Below are 24,301 nucleotides of genomic sequence, written 5' to 3' on the forward strand. Positions count from 1 at the left end.
AAATCCACTTTTACAAGGTGTGTGAACACAACGACCCTACGATGAAAGTCTCATTAGACATGCCGTTTTGATTCTCTTATCAATGTGAGGTCACATTAATAAAGCCCCGCCCACACAGTCCTGCATTATCATAGTTTCCACCCTCAGTGAGTTGTACTCTGTCCACTAGATATTACTGTCTCAGAGTGTATTAATCAGATCTGTTTGAACTGAAAACGCTCACTGGCTGTTTAAGGAAGTGAGGAACTGTAGCTCATTTGCATTTAAAGGTACAGCGTGTTTTTGCTCTCACCCAAATAGGGGCATTTTGGACATGCTATAGTAAATAATCTGTGGGATATTTTGAGCTGAAATTTCACAGACACATTTTGGGAAAACCTGGGACTTATGCTGCGTTCAGACCAGCCGCAGTAGAGGCGTCAAGCGCAAGTGATTTCAATGTTAAGTCAATGTGAAGACGCGTTGAGGCGCGTCTGGAGGTCTTGCGGCGCGAATGAGGCATTTAGTGCGGCGCAAATTAAATGTTGCCACGGCAAATGTGCGAGTTGAAAAAATTCGATCTTTTGCGGAAAAACGTGCAGCGTTAACCAATCAGGAGCTTGCTCTACGTGATTCAAGAAAGCGAGCGGAGAAGCCCCTCCCTTGAATTTCTGTGTGAATGTCTCGATGACTAGAATTTCACGTGCAAATGAAGCGAGTAACTCAAAATGTTCAAGCGGCAAATTAGACGCGGTAGATGTGATTTTGACGCTTTAAACTCGGCTGGTGTGAACCCACGGTAATACTACATCTTGTAAAAAGGCCATAATAGGTGCCCTTTAAGGGTGAGTTTAAGTCAAATGAAATCAAACTGACATTTCCTGCATAATTACACCTGACCAAATTAAAAATCCTTTTTATAAACGTACTATTGTGAATTAGGGGTACTTGCGCTTTAAATGTGTTTGTTTACTTTTCAAAAAATATATGAATTGCAGCTTCCACTGAGAAAAATGTTGTTTGTCAAGTCATAGTCAATCTCATAGATCTTCACATTTTACTTTTTCCCTACCAATGAAGAGTTTTTATGAAAATCCATATTTCTGCTATCTGCAGTTAGCTAGGTGGCGCTCTTACACAGCTTATAAAACACTAAAGTATCCATGAATATAAAAACAGTAAAAACTGTGTATGTTTTGACTATCGCTCTGAATCTGATCTCTAAAAAAAGTATTTTAGAATAAAGCAATTATCTCAGCTTATTGCTCAAAATGTGTTATTTTTGAAGAAACCTACCCATATTTGATCAAAGTAAAACAGATATAGATAGAAGGAAACATTTTTGTTGTTGTTGTTGTTGTTTTTATATTTAAAGAAGAAATGTTTCTGGAAGGCATACAATTTTAGTGAAAATAATAAAAAATACTAACGCTGGCTGGTAACTTTTTTTAAAGGTCACGGTCTTTCTGTTTCCATTTTTTAAACCCTAGTTAGTGTGTAATGTTGCTATAATTGCATAAATAATAGCTGTAAAATGATAAAGCTCAAAGTTCACTGCCAGGCGATGGACTACAGCCCTCTACTTCCTGCTTTAATGACATCACTAGAACAGTTTTTAAACTAAACTCCGCCCACAGGAATACGTCAGTCACCAGCTAAGCTAACGGCAAGCTAGCTGCTATCGAATCAAAAGGCACTAAACAAGCTACAAAATCAGAAGTGGATACGTATTTCTGAAGGAGGGACTTCAGAGGAACAAGGAAGACATCAGACCGTTTTGAGGACATTGAAAACAGCGCTATATAGATAAGAATTGTGTGAAAAATACAGCATTTTTATCACATGAAACATGAACACACTGTAAACACAATCAAAGCGTCATAAACACAGAAAAAACGGGACCTTTAAAATATGCTTGTGAAAAATGAGATAAACACATTACATTAAATCCAAACAAACAAATCACTGTAACATTCGATAACACAAAAGACGCTTCATAAACGCTACGACCCATGAAGCGTGACTCATCTGTTCTTCTGATTTTAATACTGTTACTTGCAGAGTCTGAAGTGTCACAAATCGTCATTGGAACCCGTCTATAATTTGGCCTTGAAAAATGACAAAAGACCAGTGAGCGCTGAGAGTCCTGTGTGTGAACACAAAAACAGCGAGCTTTCACAAACAGAGCTAATTACACGAGGATAAATCCCTGTTTATCACGTGGCTTATGAGACACCAGTTAATTGCCTCCGCTTGTCATCTTTCAAATCCCTCAGAAGTCCCCGTGGCTCCCGGTCGCTTCGCCTCGTGTCTGCCGGCCCTTTAGAGCTGCAGTCGCATGACACGCATGGCAACAGCAAGAAAACTGCAAATTACAGTAAGTTACTGTATAAGAAACACAGCTGTTTTCGATATGTAAGACCCAAACTGCCCTACCATACTTGTCAAACTATTTCTGCAGCTTACAGCACAAATACTCTGCATAGTATGCAAAATATGCACATGCAAGGAGAAATATTCCATCCCACAATGCAATGCGCTTAACTGGACCGTCCTTGCCTAGTGTGACAAATGAGCCAGAAGTAATTACAGCTGGAATTTATAACATTTGACTGTCAATCGCTTTAACATTCAACTTGCTGTATTTAAGATGCACAAAGCTGTTTAAAATGTTTATAATTGGGAACGTTAGTTAATTCCTCGCATCGGTTACCATAATGCATAGTGTTGACAGTTTAGAGTACGCACTGCACAGTAAGCTAGTATTTCAGGCGAAAATGTGACATATTTAACTTCTGCACCGTTAAGCATTTCAGAGTAAATGAGAAGACTGAGTCAGAGCAAAACATGAGGATTGGACTGAATCGTGATGTTATTAAAGCTGTGCTTGTCAGCAGAGAAGTTCTTTAAGTTCTTTCAAACAACAGACATGCCTGGACAACATACTGGTTTGTTTTTGTACGTTTAACTTCATAGGAAGTTATACCAATTAGCCATCTCACGAATTTCGTGAGATCAGGCTATAAAACCTCCAGATGTGAATACATATTTCTGGTGTGTTGTGGAAAACCGTGGGCCGTCGTTGAGAGCGCAGAGATGTTGTGAAACTCCTGCAGCTGTCTCTGAAACTCAAGAAAACAGCGAAAGAGGTGGTGGGGGTTCAGGAAAATTGAGATTGTTTTCGTGACATTATAATATGTCGCAGCGCTTCTCTCTTGCCGGGCTTCAGGCAAAACAGAACTCTGGATCGATCGGCCAAAAATATCCGGTCGGCACAGGGAATTGCTTTTTGAGAGCGCTGAAGCAGAATTATGTGGACAGATGTGTTTTGTGGGACCATTTCAGGTGAATGGGTGTGTGGGGACGGAAGATGTTTATATCACAGATATTTGGCCATCCTGATTGCTTCAAGAATAAAAGACCATCGGAACCTAACGCATCAAATCCGTCCTTTAAAGACTGATGGAGACAAATGAAGCGTGTTGGATTGTTCATCTGTTGTAAAACCTGTTGAGAAGAACCAAGATGGTATGACAACACACTTGTGGTTAGCACAAACTTCAGTACTCGCAATACGTGCCATTTTTCCTGGACACGTCCTGGCCAAGATTTCAGGTGCATCCTCCGGAGGTCGAAGAATGCGACAATCCTGACAAGGACGCATCCCAGAAAAATGGCACATATTGTCACCACATTGTCACCACAACACATTTGGACAGTTAACTAACTTTATCTGAAGACCAGGGGTCTCATTTATAAAACTGTGCGTAGGATCCTTACTAAAAGTTTACGTGCGCCGAAAAGCCAAAAATGGCGTATGCCTAAAAAATATTAAGACTTATAAAGCAAAGCAATGAGTCTCATTCACTAAGCATGCATACGCACAAATTTGTTTGTGAGATGTGCATACGGATGTTTTCACGAACCAATCGTGATTCAACAAAAACTTTCGTATCAAATTGTCTTCTAAATGTACGCAAAAATTCAAGAAAACCTAAAACCACTCGTACGCAATAATCACGTACACGTAAATCAAATACTAGGCTATAATTATAATGTTTATAATAATGTTGATATATAAAATTTACATGATTATATTTTATATTATAATGTTTTCTGTATTATATATTACATGGTCTATATTATTATTATATACATTATATTATACATTATTATAGCCTACTTTTTTCTACACAAGATGCACGTAACGACAAATCGTCACGCTTTCCTTCCTCACTTTTTAAATCTTTATATGAAAGCGTCTGCTTAATGCCTAATGTAATCGTCACATAAATGTAATGAGAAGTCCAAACGTCAATCACTTGGTCTGTTTTATTTTAGATACAAATGCGCGTTTCTGTCATAGTAATTAAATGTCATATTTGTTCACGCATCCAATATTTAAGGTTACTCCGGTCGGTGGACAGCACTGGCTTCCTCCCAAAAAAAAAAAATGCAAAGCAAAACGAAACTTTACCAATAATAAATAAAATCGTAGATTTCTTTTCGAGCTCTTTTGCTTCTATAACAAACTGTTCTAAATTTTTCTGTGGACCAGCTCTGCGAAAAACCCTTATATGGCGCTGGTTTGGGCGTGTTTTATGCAAATTACCAACCTTGTGCACACGGCCGCTCATGTAGAACACTCCAGATTCACTAACGTAAAAAAGTATAAAAACAAATTCATGTGCGTACATGTTGTGAATTAGGCGGAAAGATTTCGTGACAAGTGTGCGTATAAATACGAAAAACGTACGCAATTATTAGTGAATGAAACCCAATATTCCCTTTATAAATCACAGATCACCTACAAGTGTGAATCTTCCTTAGATTCCACCATGCAAGCCCATTCTCTCGTCAAGTTTTTATTTTTTATAGATCACAACATTTGCGTGGGAACTGGCACGCTTTATAAATGAGACCCCATATCAGGTCTAACTGTGGTGCACACCGCCAGTGACTAGCAACGGTGAAGCTATGTGATTTTAATGGAAACTTGATGACTTCAGGCAGTGAAAACAAGTGACAGTTACCATTGGCAACAGGAAGTGGGCGTGTTCAGCTATGCAACAAAGTTGAGAACATTTCAACTTTATGCAAATGATAGCAAATTTCACATTCTCCATTTTACTGAGAGGACCGTTACTCATTTGTTTATAGCTTTTACAAGGACAGAATTAGGAATGTCTCCTGACAACCTCATTAAATGCGACATTCAACAATTAAATAAAGAGTTTGCCAGTAATAAAAGAAATTAATGTTCTTTAAATTCATGTTTGATAGCTCAAAGCTAGCAACATAGAACTCTCTCAAACATACTCAAATTCCCTTTAAACACCTTATATCTGAAGAACTAGACAGACCTCAACAAAATCCTGACTTTATGTCTCAAGATCTGTACATACTTACTTCAACAAACCACCAAAAGCAGTAATATCAATAAATTACAATATACAAAATAAACCATGTGTGTGTGCACACAACGTCAATCCAATCACCAAAGCGTGTACCTGCTGTTGAATGTCAAAATCTACAGCATCAATTAATCAAAACTTCCACATTTGAAAAGCAAAGAGACAGATTGTGCTGTCGATAGAGAGCACTGATGTGTTCAATGAGATCAACAGCCAAACCAAAAAACAGTGACAGTCGTACTCCTGAGAGAAGAAATCCAAACTCTGAGCAGAACTTCTGTCGCTCTGACGCCTGCAGTTTGCCACAAGCACAACGCACGGTGTTATCAGTTATACACCGAATCAATAATGATTCACTTCAACCCTCACGGGATTCGCAACACCGGAGGCGATGAAATCATTTTTCATTTACCAACGGCAAGTCAACGATCCGATTCTCCTCACAGATACACTGAAGCCTAACGTCTGAAGCCATAACTTTTAAATGATGATTACTGAAAGCCTCCAGGTTCTGACACATAACAACCAGAAGTAGATTTGGGCATTTTTCAAATGCTTTTATCCAAAATGACTTACAGAAGTGAGGAAAACAACATAGCGATTCATCACTTAGTGACATAAAGTATACAATCTGTGTATTGTTAACATTACACTGTAAAAAAGCAGCATAAGGTTAAAACAACTTGGTTTTGCGAATCAATTCAACCTACTATTTTAAGTTTTGACCTGTGGGGGTTGACATAACTTATAAAAACAAGTTGGAATGGTTTAACTTAATTTGTTAAGTTAAAGTAACAAAATATATGTTGATTTGTCAAAAATGCTGCATTATTTTTACAGTGTACGTATAATATTTTACACTTTGACAATGTGTGTTAACAATTTATCTTACAATAACAATGTTATCAGAAAAATCTTAGACATGTATACAGTAAAAACAAGTGTCCATAAAGTAAAAAAAATTAATAAAATAAACATAAACTGCACTCTTAAGACAGTTGCGTTAAACAACACATTCTGTGTTAATATAGGAACAACACATTTTGTGTTGTTTTAACACATTGTGTGTTCTCTTTTTTATTTATTTGAACACAAATTGACACATGTTAAATGACATAATAAAATTAACACATACTTTCTTGTAGTGTGTTTCTTATATTTTTCAGATTCGTCATTTATTTCTTTAGTTTTATGAATTGAATTTTGAAACAGGACTAACCAACCACCCTACCAAGCTACCAAAGACTTTAAAAAGTTCCAAGTTTTGCAAAACTAAACCAATTTGTGAACAGATTTCCTCATGCCAGCACAACAACGCCGTGTCAACAAACAAAATGGCCGCCGCATTACACCAGGGCTGCGTTCAGCCCCGACAAAACGTTGCACAACGTTTATTAAACAGAAACGGTGATGCGTTGAACGCCCTGTTGTGATGACGTAAGAGTTGCAACTACGGTAGCTGAGAGGCCATTCTTTGTGTTCTTTTTTAAATGTTTCTGAAGCCTGATGAAATCGTTATAAATGTGTGTTTAATACTGTAAAAAACCCTCAATGTTACAGTCACTGACCTTGCCGTCCAGAATGAAAGACAACATTCCAACTTGAACCCCATTGAGCGAGCTGTCTCTTTACTACCGTGTGGTTTTATACATCTTGCCGCTGATTGGGCCGACATTTCTGACACACCCACCAAACAAGAGAAAACGCTTCTAAAACCTGTTGCATTCCGTTGCACACCGTTTCCAGGAAACATGTCGTTCAACCCGGAAACCGTAGCAAAACGTTGTGCACCGGTGTGAGATTGAACGTGCCCCTGTTACCTGTACATAGGGTGACCATACGTGCCATTCTTCGCGGACGCGTCCTGGCCAGGATTTTGGGTTCGGAAGTCGTATTTGTCGACTGCATACGTCATAGAGGATTATTATTATTATTGCAGAAAAGCAATCTTTACCTTTTAAAGGTAAGAATGAAACTACGATTGTATGTCTTATGTTTGTAACTGAATGGCGTATGCGGTCAACAAATACGACTTCCGTAAGGCGCACCGAAATCCTGGCCAGGACGCATCCGGGAAGAATGGCATGTATGGTCACCCTACCTGTACTTACGAAATTTAACCATGGTTTTATTGTGGTAAAAGTGTAGTAACCATGTTTTTTTGGTGTATTGATTACTATCAGCAAAACCATGGTTTTACTACAGTAAACATATTTTTTTGTTTTAACTGTAGTAAAACCATGGTTAATTTTCGTAAGGGCATTTCTGTTATTAACCCTTTTAACTATGTCTAAAGTCACCTGCTGTTTCTTCCTCAATGTTTTCTAATAATTTGCAAGAGAAACCAGCATAACACATTTACTTGTCAAGGCCACCTTTAATAATCGTTGGCGTTAATGGTTCCCACTGGAATTAGGCTAATAAACGTCTTACTCTCATAATTATAAATATTTTTTCTGTATATGTTTTTAAAACATCCCTCTTATGATTTTACTGATTTACCGTGTCTTACAGCGTGTTTACCTCACCTGCCGTTCAGCAGCGCGAGCAGCTCGCCCGCGTGATACAGGTCGTTGCGCATGACGCGGCTGAAGCGAAAAGAGTTCAGGTTGCAGAAGGTCACGGCGGGAAACGTCATCTTATGTGCTGTGACTTCGTCCAGCTTTGTGACGTGGGGATACTGGAAGTAAAATTTGATGCGGTCCACGCACACGATCAGCAGGAACGACAGCGAGCCCATGAAAAACATGATCCAGAGGCATCGTTTAATACATTGCCGTTCATAACTGAACATGTGTGAGATGCCATGAAGCGTGGAGCGGCTCGCAAAAGCCTCGACGGATGCTGGACGCTCACAGTCCAGGTTATCATCTGATTCGGTTTTGAGATCCATGGTTTGGGAGGTTTAAAGATGTTTTTATGAATTAAACGCTTAGATGGCCAGTTGATCTTTATAGATGAACCTAATGGCAGATGTAGAGGGTTCAAATATCCCACCAAGTCTTGTGCAGGACTGTCAACACAGCTTTCTAGTAAGTTCCAACCACTGTGGAATAAAGTAAAACAAAGTTCTGTTGTTACTCCACAGAGATATTTGTACCTGATCTGTAATAGAGAAGTAGATTCCCCCAGGTGAAATCTGATTTAATTTTTACTTTGTGAGAGCATAAAACACTTTCAGGTGAACAAAAATTAAATCAAAACAGTGTGTTCAAAAGTAGAGTTTTTGCAAAAATACAAATAGTTAAGATATTCGCGAAATAAGCGCGATTATTCGTCCGTCTGAAGTCCTTGTGATTTTCACTGGAATAAATCTTAAGTTGCAGATGTCGGTGTATTCAATTTATTCGTATTCTGAAAATCTCTTTTAAAAATTATTTCCCCGTATAACTGATGTCATGGATTCGAACGCGTCCCCGTCAGCTGGCACGGACGCGAGAAACGCATCGCTCGGTTGAACGCAAATGTCTTCACATCGTCCGCTCCAAACACAGCAGTCGGATGAAGCCAGACCCGGTCGGATCGGGTTTCGGGTTGTGGTGACGGTGACACAGAGGATCTTCAGATGTTGGCATCACCCTCTGTTATTAACGCAGTACTGTACGCTTGTCCGGGTCGGTTGAAGTGTCGTTTTGTGAGTTATATAGTCCTCGTGCGTCCGGTGTAGATGCAGACGCGCGTGTCATGAAGAACCACGGACTGCACACTGCGACTCTCTCACCATCACTCTGTATAGCCCTATAGACCATCTCTCTAAAGAGAGAGAGAGGGAGGGAGGGGGATGTAATTTTATTTTTGTATATATTATGTTACGCTATTTGCATTATATTTGTATACTTTATTATGTTATTATTCAATTTTGAAATATAAATCAATCTGTTTTCTTAAAGTCGATATTTTCTTTATTTGTGTTGTGTATTATTATTTTGCTAACACACAGTGGGATCTTCATTATGTATCTGCTAACATGAAGTAATATACATATTAGTTAATGCAAAATTATTTATTGTGCATTAACTAATTTTACCGGATACATTTGATTTAAAAACGTATTAGTAAATGTTGAAATCAACATCTATAAACGATGTTAAACTTTTTTTATTGTTATTTAATGTTGACTAATGTACTTTTGAAATGTAACTGTACCCTAACCTTAACGTGAAGTGTTCTCATTATTTTTCATTCATTTAAATTTAATTGATTTAATTGTTTAATTATACTTTAGAGTCTACAATTATTTGTCAAGCAGATTGAGACAAGACATGAAAAAGACAAGATGATATATTTACAAGAAACTTGTGTTTTATAAATATATATATAGGAAGAGTTTCGTAGCAAAACGAGATAACTCCGTTTTTTTTTCAGAAATCTCGTTTTTTGGTTGTGTATTCCAATTAATTTAAATTCAACTGCAGTTGGTTTGTTTTGATTTAAACCTTAAACTTAAAAAATACAGCTAAGTAGCACCATAAAACAAAATAATAACAAGATAACATAATAATAGACATGTTTTGACTAAAATGTTAAAAATTGAGTTATCTCGTTTTGCAACTAAACTTTTCATATTCATTCAATTTACTCAAATTTTTTAAGATTAGTTCTCGCAATCAATTTATTTAAGCTAGATTTAAACAAAAAAAAAATTTAAAATACAAAATAAAAAACTTTTGTTTAAATTTAGCTGAAATAAATTGAATCCAACCACTTAATTTAAAAATTTAGTAAATCTAATGAATTTCAGTGTGTATACATACACACTTTTATCTGTCTGTCTGTCTATCTATCTCTCTTTGGCTGTCTACATCTATCTATCTATCTATCTATCTATCTATCTATCTATCTATCTATCTATCTATCTATCTATCTATCTATCTATCTATCTATCTATCTTTATATATCTATAAATCATATGTTTTAAGAAAGATTTAGTTATGTCATGGCATCTATGGAAACAATTCTCTGTGGTTATTCTGTGTATATGAATGGACAGACCTGCTGACTAGAAGGTGTTGGAGTGATAAATGAGTTAGTAGTTAAGTACTGATGAGTGTTATTAAAGAAGCTCACAGCCCAGAGGTGAAAGTGAATCCACCCATGAAATTACACTGAATGCATTCTAATTCCCGGCCGTGAGAGTATCGGTTAACGCTGGGTGTCGCTGTCACAGATCTGATCAATAAGAGGCGATGTTGCCCATAGCTGATGATCAACTTTCAGGAACCCACTTCAGTGCGCAAACTTTTACACTGAGCAGAGATACAGAACAACCTGTCCAGGTAAACAGCTGTTTGTGAACCGGATCACTTTTGGAAATGGTCTGAATATGATCTGGATGATTATTGATCCATTATGAGGATGTAAAATATGAAACCAGACACCTGAAGTGAGGGTCAGGGTTGATAAAGGGTCTATGTAGAGATGTATATTCTCATGTGACATCTATAGGTGTATGTCTCAAACCAATTTCTTCCGGTGTGCTGATGTATAAGGCTGAAGATTCCTATAAATAAAATCTTACATGTAAGGGCAGTCTATAGACCTGTTAAAAAGTAGCTGTATAAAACATTGTTCAGGCACTATAAACCTTATTTATCAACACATGCAATATTGACTTTTATGAAGCCACATAAAACAATGGAGTACTCAACCATTGTGTGAATAAAGAAATCTGTCAGACCGCTAACATGTGCTGTGTAAAACCAGCCTGTGCTTTGACTAAAAAAATAACAATTGCGTCTGTACAAGTCTCAGGCCTTCAAGAGATTAGTTTAGTTATTAACATTCATGCCTTTGGTTGACATTTTTATCCAAAGCGAATTACAAGGTACACATTTTATCAGTATGCATGTTCCGTAGGATCAAACCCATGACCTACACATGCATTTATTTTATGTTAATACATAGTCCGTTGCTCTGAGCATGTCACAGATCACTTGCTGAACAAAGCTTTTAAAAGTGTACAGGTAATGTCTTGGATCCTACGGCTGCATGCAGCTCTTTCCAGAACCATCTGCTGTGATTTTGCCAAAGCTCTCGTCTTGCTCTGCTCGCTGCATAATGGGCATTCACAGATGCACCGTGCAACAGATTTAATGGCTGGCGTACGGAAGTGCAGGTAATGAAATTGAGAAAATGGCTGAGGGGAAAAATCCATCAACATCGTCCTGGGACAGTTTACAGTACGTCTTCTGTACAGAAATGAAACGTTTCATTGATCATCCGGATGGAACTTGAGGAAATGTAATTGAAGAAATGCTTTGTCAGGAAATTATTTTTTAAAAGTGTTGGTTAAGAGTGTCTAAATGGAAAGATAGCAATTATCTAGACAAACTGACAACGCACAAATAAGAAATCCATTCTTTAAAGACTGATGGAGACAAATTAAGCGATTCTGATTGTTCATCTGTTGCAAAGCCTGTTGAGAAGATTCAAGATGGTATGACAACACACTTATGGTTAGCACAAACTTCAGTACTCACAGGGTGATACAGTAATTACCATGATTGTACTATTAAACCCAGAAGTGTTAAGAGGGTCACACAACGGACACAGTGCCACGTCGCGTCTAGGACAAGTCGGAGGTTTCGTACACCAGAAGTGCACATTAAATAGCGCAAGCTTAGTCAGATAACGTCTACTTCAAAATGCAAAATATACGTTAGCAGCCAATGTTAATCGTTAATGATTTGTGACAAATATGATGTTATTTAATGTTAAACTATGTGAGTGGTGCGACAGGGATTTGAGCAACTTCCTGAGTCGTAGTTGGGAGCCGCGGACAGGCGCCACCTGTCGGCGCTGGTGTGCGTATACTCATAGAAAACAATGTGTTTGATTTTTTTAGAGCAGCGCTGAGCTGCGCGTCCGGTGTGCGATCCCCTTTAGTAACTAGCTAAACACATTTGGACAGCTTAAAGAGCACCTATTGTCCGATTTACGTTTTTACATTCTCTTTGGTATGTAAGTGTGTATTAGTACATGTTAACGATATGCAACAGGTACAAACCCCAAAGTAAACGATGACATGAGTTATCATCTCCAATGTAAATGTCTATTCTTGGACTACAAACAGTTTACTTCCTGGGATTGGTGATGCAGACAAGACCGACATTATCATAATTCCTCCCGCTTTGGACACACAGCCTGTAAGTTAACTCCTGTTAGCATTGCATTGTGAGCGAATCTTTCAAACATGGTAAGGAGCGTCACATTTCCTGCTGACGTCAGAGGTATTCAGGCCAATCACAACATACAGATTAGCTGGCCAATCAGGGACACAGAGCTTTTCAAATCCATGCGTTTCAGGAAGAAAGTTAAAACTGGAGCTACAAAAATGTACGGTATGTGGAAAATAATGTGTTTTTTAACCATAAACCACGCGAATACATTGTATTATAAATACACAAAATAAATTTGTGTTTTATCAATGAAATAGGTGCTCTTTAACAAACTTTAACTAACAGTGGATCATCTGAAGACAAAGTCTTATGTTGCTGTGCAAACCGGCAGCGACTAGCAATGGCGGAGCTACGTGATCTCGTTCATTTCCAGTGGCGGCCGGTGACTTCTTTTTCGAGGGTGCACGATTGTCACAACGTATTTTTTAGCCCATTATGTGTGTTGCTCATCATGACAAAATATTAAACAGTATGTCAGTTTACAGTACATCTCTGTACAAATTGATCATCTGAATGGAACATGAGGAAATGTAATGGAAAAAATGCATTGTCAGGAAAAGTGTTGGTACTTACGTTTCTAAATAACAATATAGCTATTATCTACAATATCTATCTTTGAGCACTTCATCTAATGCAGGAAGAGTACATCAGAAGTGCAAAAGATTTTATGAGAAAGTTTAAAATACAATTCCAGTAAAGCACGTGAATGTTGGCCTAGTGATTATGTCATTGTGCTTATACCAAAAACCACTGATTCCTATAGTCCACTATTCTTTGTTCTTCTCTATATCAATTAAAGTGAAACTAAATGGCACACAAAAAGTCAGAAAAATCTGATGGTGGAAGATATGGGCAAGCACTTTTTCAGGTTCTGTCAGATCTGAACTGGACTCCAAAAGCACAAACACGTGTTCCCATTTGGTAAACAAAAGCCTGTTGACCCTACGGCGTTGTAAACTCTTTGACAAACCTCAGAGCGCCAAGCGCATCTATAAGAATTGTCTTCTTGGCAGTCTGACGTGAAGTCTGTGGCGTTGAAAGAGAGGCTTGGCCGGCCCTTGAGGAATGGACAGATGGATGATTAGCTATAATGAGGTCCTGCAGGGTTCAAAGCGACACTGAGCAGAATCGAGTGGCACGTTGAAGACAATCCAAGGACATTGTCTCCAGGAAAGTGAAAGCCATTTGGTTTCCATTGGTTTGAGGGGGAAAGTGCATGCAAATGGTACTTACTGCAAGGTTCTTGATCTCAACGCATGCTGTACGTAGCAGACTAGCATACCAGTTTTACAGTATGAAGTATGTTTTATGTAGACAGTATGCACGAGATGTCGTATCCCACAATGCAATGCGGAAAAGCTTGTCAAGCAAACCTGTTTTGAAGTACTGACAGAGCAGTTTATAAACTGGTTCATGTCATCCACACTTTCATATATTATCTTAAACTGTCTTAAAAAGGGGGTCGCGCAGCTCAGCGCCACGTCGAGTCGCGTCTAGGACAACTCAGAGGTATCGTAAACCGGAAGTGCACATTAAATAGCGCGAGCTTAGTCAGATAGCATCTACTTAAAAACGCAAAATATACGTTACCAGCCAATGTTAATCATTAATGATTTGGGACAAATCATGTTAAACTATGTGAGTGGCGCGACAGGGATTTGAGCAACTTTCTGACCTGTTGACTTTCGGCACCTATTGGCGCGGGTGTGCGTATACTCATAGAAAACAATGTGTTTGATTTTTTTTAACAGCACGGCGCTGAGCTGCGCCTCCAGTGTGCGACCCCCTTAACCCCGGATTTTCACCAAGTGTGGAGCGGCTGCAGAACGGCTCCGCTGTGTTACGGCTCCGCACTCCGCCATCCGCCAATACCCACCAGTTCCGTATTTGTTGCAGAGCGGCTGCGTGCTGAAGTGACGAGGACCCATGAGGTCTCGCAAATTCACGTGATGATCGCGCGATATCTAGTTCTGTCTCCACCCATTATGACGTTAAATTATGAAGTTTTGCTGGAACAGCCCAGATCACAACACGAGATCTCGCGAATTCAGGTACACTGTAAAAAATCCAATTAATGAAATGTTGGAAGGGCAAAAATATATAAGTTAAACCAATTTTCTTGTTTGGGCTTAGTTGAGTAGACATATTATTTTAAGTCTAGATAAATCTGTGTTTAAAACATTAAGTGAATGGTTATTTTCAAATTCAGTCAACATTCAGAATGGCTATGTTGACTGAACTAATTAAGACAAATCTGGTCAATATGTGGACTTATGACAGCTATGTTTCCTGACAACAAAATGCTCATAATATTACTGTTATTTGGTAACAAAATGTAATTTTAAGAGTTGTTCAGGCGTGAATGTATGTGCTTTAAGTTTAAATATGCGGTCGGTTAATATAGATAGCGTCTATTTAAAAATGTGCTCGGACACTTTCGGACGGAGATGAGCTCCAGAAGAGCTCCAGAAAATCACAGACACTTAAGCGCTCACACCCCGCCCAGCGCAGCCTCGCCTCGGCAAGCCCATCAGAAATCGACTGCTGGCTCTGATATCTCTGTGGCGTTTAAACATGCGATTTAATTCATTTTAATTTCTTATACTTAATAATAAAAGGTTTACCGGTATGTTTTAAATCATATTTTAGGATTGCACTTAAATGATATCGCTGTTGAATGATATTTCATATCTTTCACATTCGTTATAATCGGACTGAGTACTGCCTGCGAATTTGAACTTCAGAGCTGAAGGTGCGAGTGGAGAAATAGTCCCAATATCATAACAATCTTAAAACTTCTAAATATACCCGTGTGTGTACCCGTGTGCGTGCGTGTGTGCGCGCGCGCGTCCTCGCGCGTGTGCATGTATGTATGTATGTATGGGCGTGCGTCTGTGTATTTTGAATTTAAAATGTTTTAACTCGGAAGGATCTGGATCACAGGTCATTTCATCTGAGATCAATCCGCACGCAACAGCTGGAATCACTTACTGTTTCACACAAGGAAGGACACACAAGTAAGCCGTTTCCTCAAGTTCACGTCAGGTAAGTGTTTGTAATTAAATGTTAATTTTAGAATATATTAATTGGCAAAGACGCAAATACTCGACGTTTTTGTAATTATATTTTTGTAAAGATATATTAGAAGTGTGTTATGTTATGTGACCGAAGTAAAGTGGAGCTATTTTAGTTAAGATAAAAAGCCTGGATATAGGGTTGGTTTACCGGAGTTTAGAACTCGGTCTTTATTATAATTGGGATATTTTTACAAACAAACCTTATATAATACAATACTGGCGTGCATTTTGAGACAAAACAATAGCACTCATATGTTAAGAGATGTCAGTAAGTTATTTTAGTCAGTGAAAAGCCCTGTCCGAGAAAACCGCCCAATAGTGTTTAATTATGTGTGATGTCTGAGGGAAATTTGGCCTAACATTAACGTTATTTAGGGAATAAAGTCTTTCACCGTCAAGCTTTATTATATTAAACATGTATTTATGTATGTTTGTGTGTTTATATTCCTCAGAGGGATACATAGCGAGACAGTCTCCGCTTGGACTGGCTGAGGAAAGTCTCCTAAATGGCCCTGGAGATGTTCTGACTGACTTTGGAGGCTTTTTGGACTGTTTTATGCCCTCTATTTAAAGACTTAATTCTGTATGTTCAGTCTGTATGATAAGTGAATAAAAAGCTTTTGTTTTTATGTGACTGAAGTTAATTATTTTGTTTACAACACCAGCATAAATTATTTGATAAATAATTTAAAAATGTTATTAAAAAAATCCCAAATAATAAATATTAATTGAAGTAACACATAAAACATTGAGTGAATACTTAAATTTTAATTGACAGAGTCTTTGCTGTAAGTTTTTAAAGATTCAACGAATTAAAACATTTTAGTTGAATGAACTATAAAGCTAATTGAGCCAACATACTTTTTTATATTTGAGTCAAATTTGGGCCAACTAAACAACATCAATCCAGGAAACACTTTGGAGACAGAAATTGAGTGAACGTAAAATTTCTGTGGAACTAGTTACTAAAAAATAATTCATTGAGCCAACAATTTATTTTTTACAGTGTATGATCAGGCGATATAGTTATGGCTCCGCCCTGCGGAGCTGTCCGGCATCCGGCAAAACTAGAAGCTCTGTTCTGAAAGGCTGCGGATGGCCGGAGCTGTGACAAATTCGGAACGCACTCAGTGGAAATACACACATTGACTTGAATGAAAACCGTTTGACTCCGCCACCGTTCCGCAGCAGATCCGCAGCCGTTCCGCAATCGGTGGAAATCCGGGGTTAGAGTCTGATCAACTTCACATGATATCCCTGTGTCGTTTCAGAGAAACCCTTATAATTATTTTTTAATTAAACCTGCTGAGAACAACTGTAAAAAAATTCAATCATATCTGGCTTTGTATTATTCCTTTTTATGAATTTAACTACATGAGAGACGAATGTTGAAGGTACTTGAATGAAATATCATTGTCGATTCATTATTTTCCTCAAGATCTGTTTAAATTTGCAAATCTTCAAGCGAGTAAGTCCTAAAAGATATAATTCAACTAATATTATATGACTGCTGACATCACCTTCGGTGTATGAGTAAATGGGTGAATGTAAGGCATATTGTAAACCGCTTTGGATGGCCATGGGTCTATGAAAGCGCTATACAAATGCAGTCCATTTACTAAGCGTTCTACACATAAAAAAGCAGTTTAATTCAGTTTCATGCAAACACTGTTACTTTCTGAAGATTCATTGTTGCATTGGTTCTGTGAAACATAGCTGGCTTGCTTTGCTAATGGTAAAACTGGTTAAAATAAGTGCTTAAATTTGCAAACTCTAAGACGTTTATACTGCTGAAACTAGACACCAATATGTTCCATAATTTAAAGACTAGAAGATAACATTTTGTCTTTTCTGACTTTAGCGCTATAAAATTTCAATAAGAGACAAAAGACACATTTTATAACAGAGTAGGCTGGCCATCTTATCTCAGAGTTGCTCAAAGCAAATCCACCCTGCAAGCAATTTGCGTTTTAAAGATGACTAATAGCCGTCTATAAACATCCCAGACGTCTATGCTAAAAAAGGCAAAATATGGGCTGTCAGTGAATATTATAGATGTCTAACCAGCAAAAAGTAAATAAAATAAATAAATGAGAGTAAACATCTTGTAATCACTGACTTTCTGGATGTTATGCTTTTACTGAATGATCAAATGCTTTTCATTAAATTTTTTACTTCACAGCTCAAATCCCAACCTGATGTAGGATCAATACATCACAGACATGGCTCTGTACTCAGCTCACCTGTTCAATACTCACAATGATAACGGCTGAAATCATTCATTTGTTTAGTTCAATGACTTCACCGCCCAACACTGAAACCTTGACAATCCACATGGCTTCAGTTAAATGCCACTGTTTAATAATGATTGACATCAATCACAAAGGATTAGAGAAACAAAGGTTTCCTGAATGTCAAGATTATGGAGCAGAATACACAATGCTTTCTCATCCCCTTCCGTCAGCTATTAACAGATTTCAGCTGTCTGTATTAATCGGTTTTCTTAATTAACAACATTCACAGGCATTATTATTTACAGCCAATGCTTTTCATTTAGTTAAATACGAAAATTAAACGTTCAAAGATTGACTTACTGACAAAACCAGGATTTACTGCCTGTGTTTTAATGATTAATATTTGCACAGTTTTCTTATTAGCGACGCCTATACATATATTAAGTAGGTTGTTAAGGACATTGATAAACCAAATAAGTCATTTCCAAACTCAAAAACAAGTTTTTTGTTTGCCTAAAATGGTAAACATGGAAATGAATTAAAGTTTAAAATGATTTAGTGCTCTTATCTGTCCGTATGACAGCTTCAATCTGACACATGTAAAGCAGTTCTGAATAATTACCTAATTTCTACCTTAATGTCAGTAAGTCATTTATTTTCGGTTTGGCAGGTTTAGAGCTGAAGAACAAGAGAAGATCCACTTATCAAAAAAAAATATCATAAACCGACTGGATACAAAATAATGTCTTTAAAGGGAAATTCCGCCCTAAAACGGAATTTAGGGTGTTTTTTCGTTGTTAACGAGTCAAACTTTCATTTAAAAGCATATTTATGACTGAAGAGCAACATTTAAGATATTTAAGATGTTCGTTTTCTGGTAAACTTGCCTTTGAATGGGAGTGAATAGGGCATGTCGCATGAGTGCACAAAATCTCTATTTTTACAACACTAAGAAGGCTCGACACAACGTGATACTTTACTCGAAGTATCACGTGGGTCTCTACACATGAACGCGAGCATTGAGAACATTGTTTGTGTACACAGATTTTAGTAAAAGCGAAAAGTTTGGAACAACTTACCGTGCTGTTAAACTGCGTCCCACCGCCATCTTGCCAGTCATGAGCAATCGATCTCAGAATGCGACATAAGGAGGAAGGAGAGTAAAGATGGATAGCTCCTAAAGCATAGTTCCATATAAATGCACGGATAATTTGTTGTTTTGTCTCAAGTGAAAAACAATATTGACTCTGTAGTTGAAAAAGTAGCGTCCTATGGAGTCCATTCAATCGCATTCTGAAATCGATTGCTCATGACTGGCAATATGGCGGCGGGACGCAGTTTAACAGCACGGTAAGTTGTTCCAAACTTTTCGCTTTTACTAAAATCTGTGTACACAAACAATGTTCTCAATGCTCGCGTTCATGTGTAGAGACCCACGTGATACTTCGAGTAAAGTATCACGTTGTGTCGAGCCTTCTTAGTGTTGTAAAAATAGAGATTTTGTGCACTCATGCGACATGCCCTATTCACTCTCATTCAAAGGCCAGTTTACCAGAAAACGAACATCTTAAATATCTTAAATGTTGCTCTTCAGTCATAAATATGCTTTTAAATGAAGGTTTGACTCGTTAACAACGAAAAAACACCCTAAATTCCGTTTTAGGGCGGAATTTCCCTTTAAGTTCTGGTGTGTTGTTTATTAAGATAATGTTTATATGTAATTACTGTATGCTTAATAGTTCACTGTAAACACAAATAAGTTCTACTTACTCAAAAAAATATACAACTGTTTGCCTCTGTCTTTGTAAGTTTATAAACTTAAAGGGGACATTTTTTAAGATATCAAATAAATATTTGGTGTCCCCAGTGTACATATGTGAAGTTTTAGCTCAAAATACCCGACAGATCATTTATTATAGCATGTTAAATTGCCACTTTGTAAGTGTGAGCAAAAATGTACAATTTCTAGGTATGTCTTTTAGTTGATAAAGCAAACACTGATCACCATAATGGTGGTTTGTTATAATTGAAACTCAATTGTGCTGAAAATATTTTCTCTCTCTGCACTACATGGTTTGGTAGTACCGATTAAGGGGCGGTATTACTTTAATAAGATCCCCTTACGACATCACAAGGGTAGTCAAATTTCAATTACCTATTTTTTCACATGCTTGGTATACCAAAACTAAGTTACTGTTTTTTTTTTCATATTTTCTAGGTTGATAGTGCTGGAGACTCAATTATAGATCTTAAACATGGAAAAAGTCTGATTAATTTTTTTGAATAACTATAATTAAATAAACATTTTTTTACTTTTTTGTTTATTTCAATTACTACAACCTAAAGTTGGAAAATTTGACAACTTTAAATATAAAAACACGAGTTCAGAGTACTCAAAACTGGAAACTGATCACCTAAAACATTTTAAAATAATATTTAAAAAATACAATTAACCCAAACTTAAAAGTTTATATTTCATATTATTTCATATTTATCTATACTATACTTAAAATTACTGTTTTCCTATAAGTGGTGTTCTCTTTACTGAAAACTACATAAAATATTACTTAAAGGGGAGCCATGATCTCAGGAAGCCAATGTTGACATATGAAATAACCTAAACCAGGGGTGGGCAACTCCTGGTCCTGAGGGCCAGTGTCCCTGCAGAGTTTAGCTCCAACCCTAATCAAACACAGCTGAAAAATCTCATTGAAGTCTTCAGGACTGTTTGAAAATGACATTCCGGTGTATTTGATTAAGGTTGAAGCTAAACTCTGCAGGACTGTGGCCCTCGATGCCCACCCCTGACCTAAACAAACACGCCCCTACGCCAATAGAATCTGGACCTTTTTTTGATAGACCCGCCCCACACATACGCAACCCATGCAACAATGTCGGTTAGTAAACATGCCCCTTACTGCTGATTGGCTACAAGTGCGTTTTGGTACTCGGCTCCCTTTTCCAAAGTGTTTTTCAAAAATAATGCACTCTCGCCTTTAATTAAAAAAAAAATGAATTTGTATCATTTTTTTAATTAAAGGCGGGTGCATTATTTTTGAAAAACTGTTTGTGGAACTCAAAGCCGTGAAATAGTTTAAAACATATAACCTTTAAGTTGAATAAACTTTTTTCACAGGTTTGAGTACAGTTCACTCATTTAAAATGAGGCCATTGTACGCTTTGGGTTTACAGTGTATAATGCTTATACGTCTGGTGAGCTATAAAAGAGCAACAACCAAACAATAAAAACTCAATATCTTGATCAAACATTAGCATGCAACAGATCGTCTATGAAGTGACATCACTAAACCCCAGGTGCAAAATATCACGAGTGCTGTTGAGGTCGGGACACAAATCAGACCGCAGTCCTTCCCGGCCGGTGACACGTACTGACACTGATAGATCAGACTGAGGAGATGCTCTTAATTACCTTTTAGCTTTACGCTAGAAAGAGAGAGAGATAGAAGTGTGTGTGGTGTTCTCGGCCGAGCCGCAGCACAGACAGAGACGAATGCATGAGACTTCCCTCCATCAATCAGCTATTTGGATCCTCTGTGGATCATCTCTCACTTCCCAGAGGAGAAGAGAAAGCTCCTGTGCTCCCTATATCACTAAGATGAAAGAGAGATTTAACAGAGAGAAAGACTTGGAGGTGGTAAAAGGAGAAAGTGAACACGGCGACTGATACGATGACCACCAGTTATTGATTCTTTCTCTTGTGGTTTAATTACAATTAAAGATCGCAAATTGGCCTGTGGATCATTTTCATCCGCGTCAAGAGACATGAAAACAAACACTAGCACATCACCGGAGAGGTTTCTTAGGCCATGAGCAACAACACTCTTATTATCCAAGAGAAAATTACTTTTGTATAATTTATCCATATGCCCTAAAGCAGTTTATGAATGCATAGACACATATAAAGTATAGATGCACACACAGACCAGAATTGGCCGATTTTACGCCAGTCAGTCACAACATTTTGATTCCGAGCCGGTCATTTTGTTGCCAGTGGCGCAAGCAATAACGTCTCAGCAGTGGAAGCAGCACCCGACCCGTTATTCAACAACAGCATTAATCTAATTCCGTACCCGGAAAAGTGATCCGTTGGACAAAGGCCGCCGTAATTACACGGAGGCACTATGGTTTCAAAAGGACACAGTGATTTTCGGCTTCACTTTGATCAGGTGCAAAATGTACAGTGCCGTCACAAGTTAAATGCATTATCATCTTATATTTAAACATCAAATGCCAAGAGATACCAGAGAGCCATAGGTCAGGGCACAACACAGCTAATCGCTAAAATTATAGCAAAAGACTTAGGGGCCGTGTACACCAAAGCATTAAACCCTGGACAACCCAAGAAGATTTTGGGTAGCAGCGATTAACAGCGGGCAAATTTGACTCCATGGGTTCTCAAATGCCCGGTCGATGCCGACTGTGGGAGCTTGCCAGTGTTTTTTCAGCTTTGATTGTTATACTTCTGCTTTGTTTATCTGTCGTTAAATGATGCGCCAGCAGTTGGTTGTTGTGTTATTTGTCCCGCCCCTTCTCTACTGTGATTGGGCGTCCGAGTAAAAAGTGACATTGACGAGATGACATTTTCAACTCTGGGCCCTCACCGCTGAGCGCAAAAAAGAAACGACAGCTGCTTTTTGGAAAAGTGAGGCACTTCCATTGAAAACAACAGCCGCCAGCGTAAACATCTTGGTGCGCTATCCATGTGCTTTGACTGGATGTGTTTTAAAGCTTGCTGTTATGCTGCGTTTACACCAAACGCGTCTGAGGTGTCAACATCGCGTCTACCGCGCATAGTTTGCCGCTTGAACAATTTGAATGCATTTACGCGTCTATAGCAAAGTTCCAAGCGAGGTCCTTTTTATTCCTGTCTCTATAGAAATAAGAACTTGTGTTGTATAGCACCGGGTGACTGCTCACGGACAATATCAAGCGTTCCTTCATGTTGAATGAGTGACTCCGGGCGGGGCTGCCGCCACAACAGCAAGCAGGCTCCTGATTGGTTAACGCCAGGCGAAAATCCGCCAAAGTTCACATTTTTGAACTCAGGCGTCAGCCGCAAATTCGCGTCAAACACAAAATGCACCATTTGCGCGTACCGCGCCAGACACTCAATTCGCACCATTCGCACGTCTGCGAAAACGCGTCTACCGAGCTAAACGCCTCATTCGGACCGGGAAACCTCCAGTTGCGCATCAACACGTCTTCACATTGACTTAACATTGAAATCACTCGTGCTTGGTGTAAACGCAGCATTATGATGGTGCACATCCATAACGGATTTAAACTTTTTTCAGTACATAACTTAGTTTAAGTCTTGCATGTTGTGCAAATACATTTATGTTGTATGAAGACTGATACGTGAGGTGTGAAGTGTTGCGCAAACTTGACCGGGGTGCACTTTGGGAGTGGACTTCTCTGTTTGCTTTTAAATCATAGTAATGATGTCATATGCCGTTCAGTCTGCACAATGCAACACAACATCAACACCACCCCAGTTTTTACTATGGACCACATACGCTTGTAACACAAACCAATTAGACCTCCATTTGCACCATAATCACAAAAAAATAAATAAAAAATCCCACACAATGATCATTTTCATGATCGATCATCAATGCCACCTACGAGTACTCGCACCCATCCCTATTTATCACACACGCAGCTAGTTACAAGCCGATCACGTAGCAGTAATCAGTTTCACGACTAATATTTGGACATCTAACATCTGAGTCTGAGAGCAATTTATTTTGAGATCTGTTTAAATTAAAGACGATCATAATTTAATGCAATTTGAGTGAAAGTGCAATATTTTATGATTAAAAAGCTTTTCGTGGATTTTTGTTTGTCGCCTATATGCTGTGAATTATAGTTTTTAGAAAATGTTGTGGTTTTCCTTTTCCTCAAATGAAACAATCTTCAGTCTTAGGTTTTGATTTCAAGAGACATGACATTTCATGACATTCCTCAGACCAGTGTCTCCGTCCCATACTGAGACCCTCTGTGACCTTTGACATGAAACTATGTGTATATACACAGCTGGGTTGTAATAGTAATCTCATGGTAAACTCATGACACACACATACTGCATAACTTCATGGTAAATAAATTGCATGTGATTATAATGGTAAACTCATGATGCACATATTTGGATTAAAATAAACTACTTCAAAAGAAAATCGCAACAGTCAAAAATCATTATTTGCAGGTCACTACAGACAAATCGGAAATCAGAAACGGTCAAGAAAATTGCAATCGGTGCATTTTTAATATAAAGCAACACAAAGGCTGTGTTTGACCTCTACTTGCGGCGGGGTCTCCCAGGAACACAAAGCTCTTGATGTGAAACGCAGTGACCGGCACGTCCACTCTGAGAGCTTTTCCCCGCCTGTGACAGCGTG

At 38.2% G+C, this 24,301-nt stretch overlaps 1 protein-coding gene and 1 long non-coding RNA gene across 5 annotated transcripts in view; one reads left to right on the forward strand and one right to left on the reverse strand.

Moving 5' to 3' along the window:
- Positions 1 to 24,301, reverse strand: part of LOC141348951 (acid-sensing ion channel 1-like) — a 206,190-nt gene that overhangs the window by 178,464 nt on the left and 3,425 nt on the right. For 2 of the 4 annotated variants that reach the window (XM_073865240.1, XM_073865239.1), the window contains exon 1: positions 7,922 to 9,117. The exons of 1 other annotated variant lie outside the window; for it this stretch is intronic. In XM_073865240.1, coding sequence (XP_073721341.1) covers positions 7,922 to 8,286 — 365 coding nt within the window. In that variant the 5' untranslated portion in view covers positions 8,287 to 9,117. Of the gene's footprint in view, positions 1 to 7,921; positions 9,118 to 24,301 lie in introns of those variants that run through there. One more of the 4 variants, XM_073865242.1, reaches the window with a different exon arrangement.
- LOC141363037 (uncharacterized) lies at positions 14,622 to 16,282 on the forward strand. The gene is made up of 2 exons (XR_012368545.1): positions 14,622 to 15,616; positions 16,101 to 16,282. It is a non-coding gene; the product is annotated as an uncharacterized lncRNA (long non-coding RNA).

Source organism: Misgurnus anguillicaudatus, unplaced genomic scaffold (genome assembly GCF_027580225.2).
Source record: "Misgurnus anguillicaudatus unplaced genomic scaffold, ASM2758022v2 HiC_scaffold_31, whole genome shotgun sequence".
In the NCBI taxonomy this organism is placed as follows: Eukaryota; Metazoa; Chordata; class Actinopteri; order Cypriniformes; family Cobitidae; genus Misgurnus; species Misgurnus anguillicaudatus.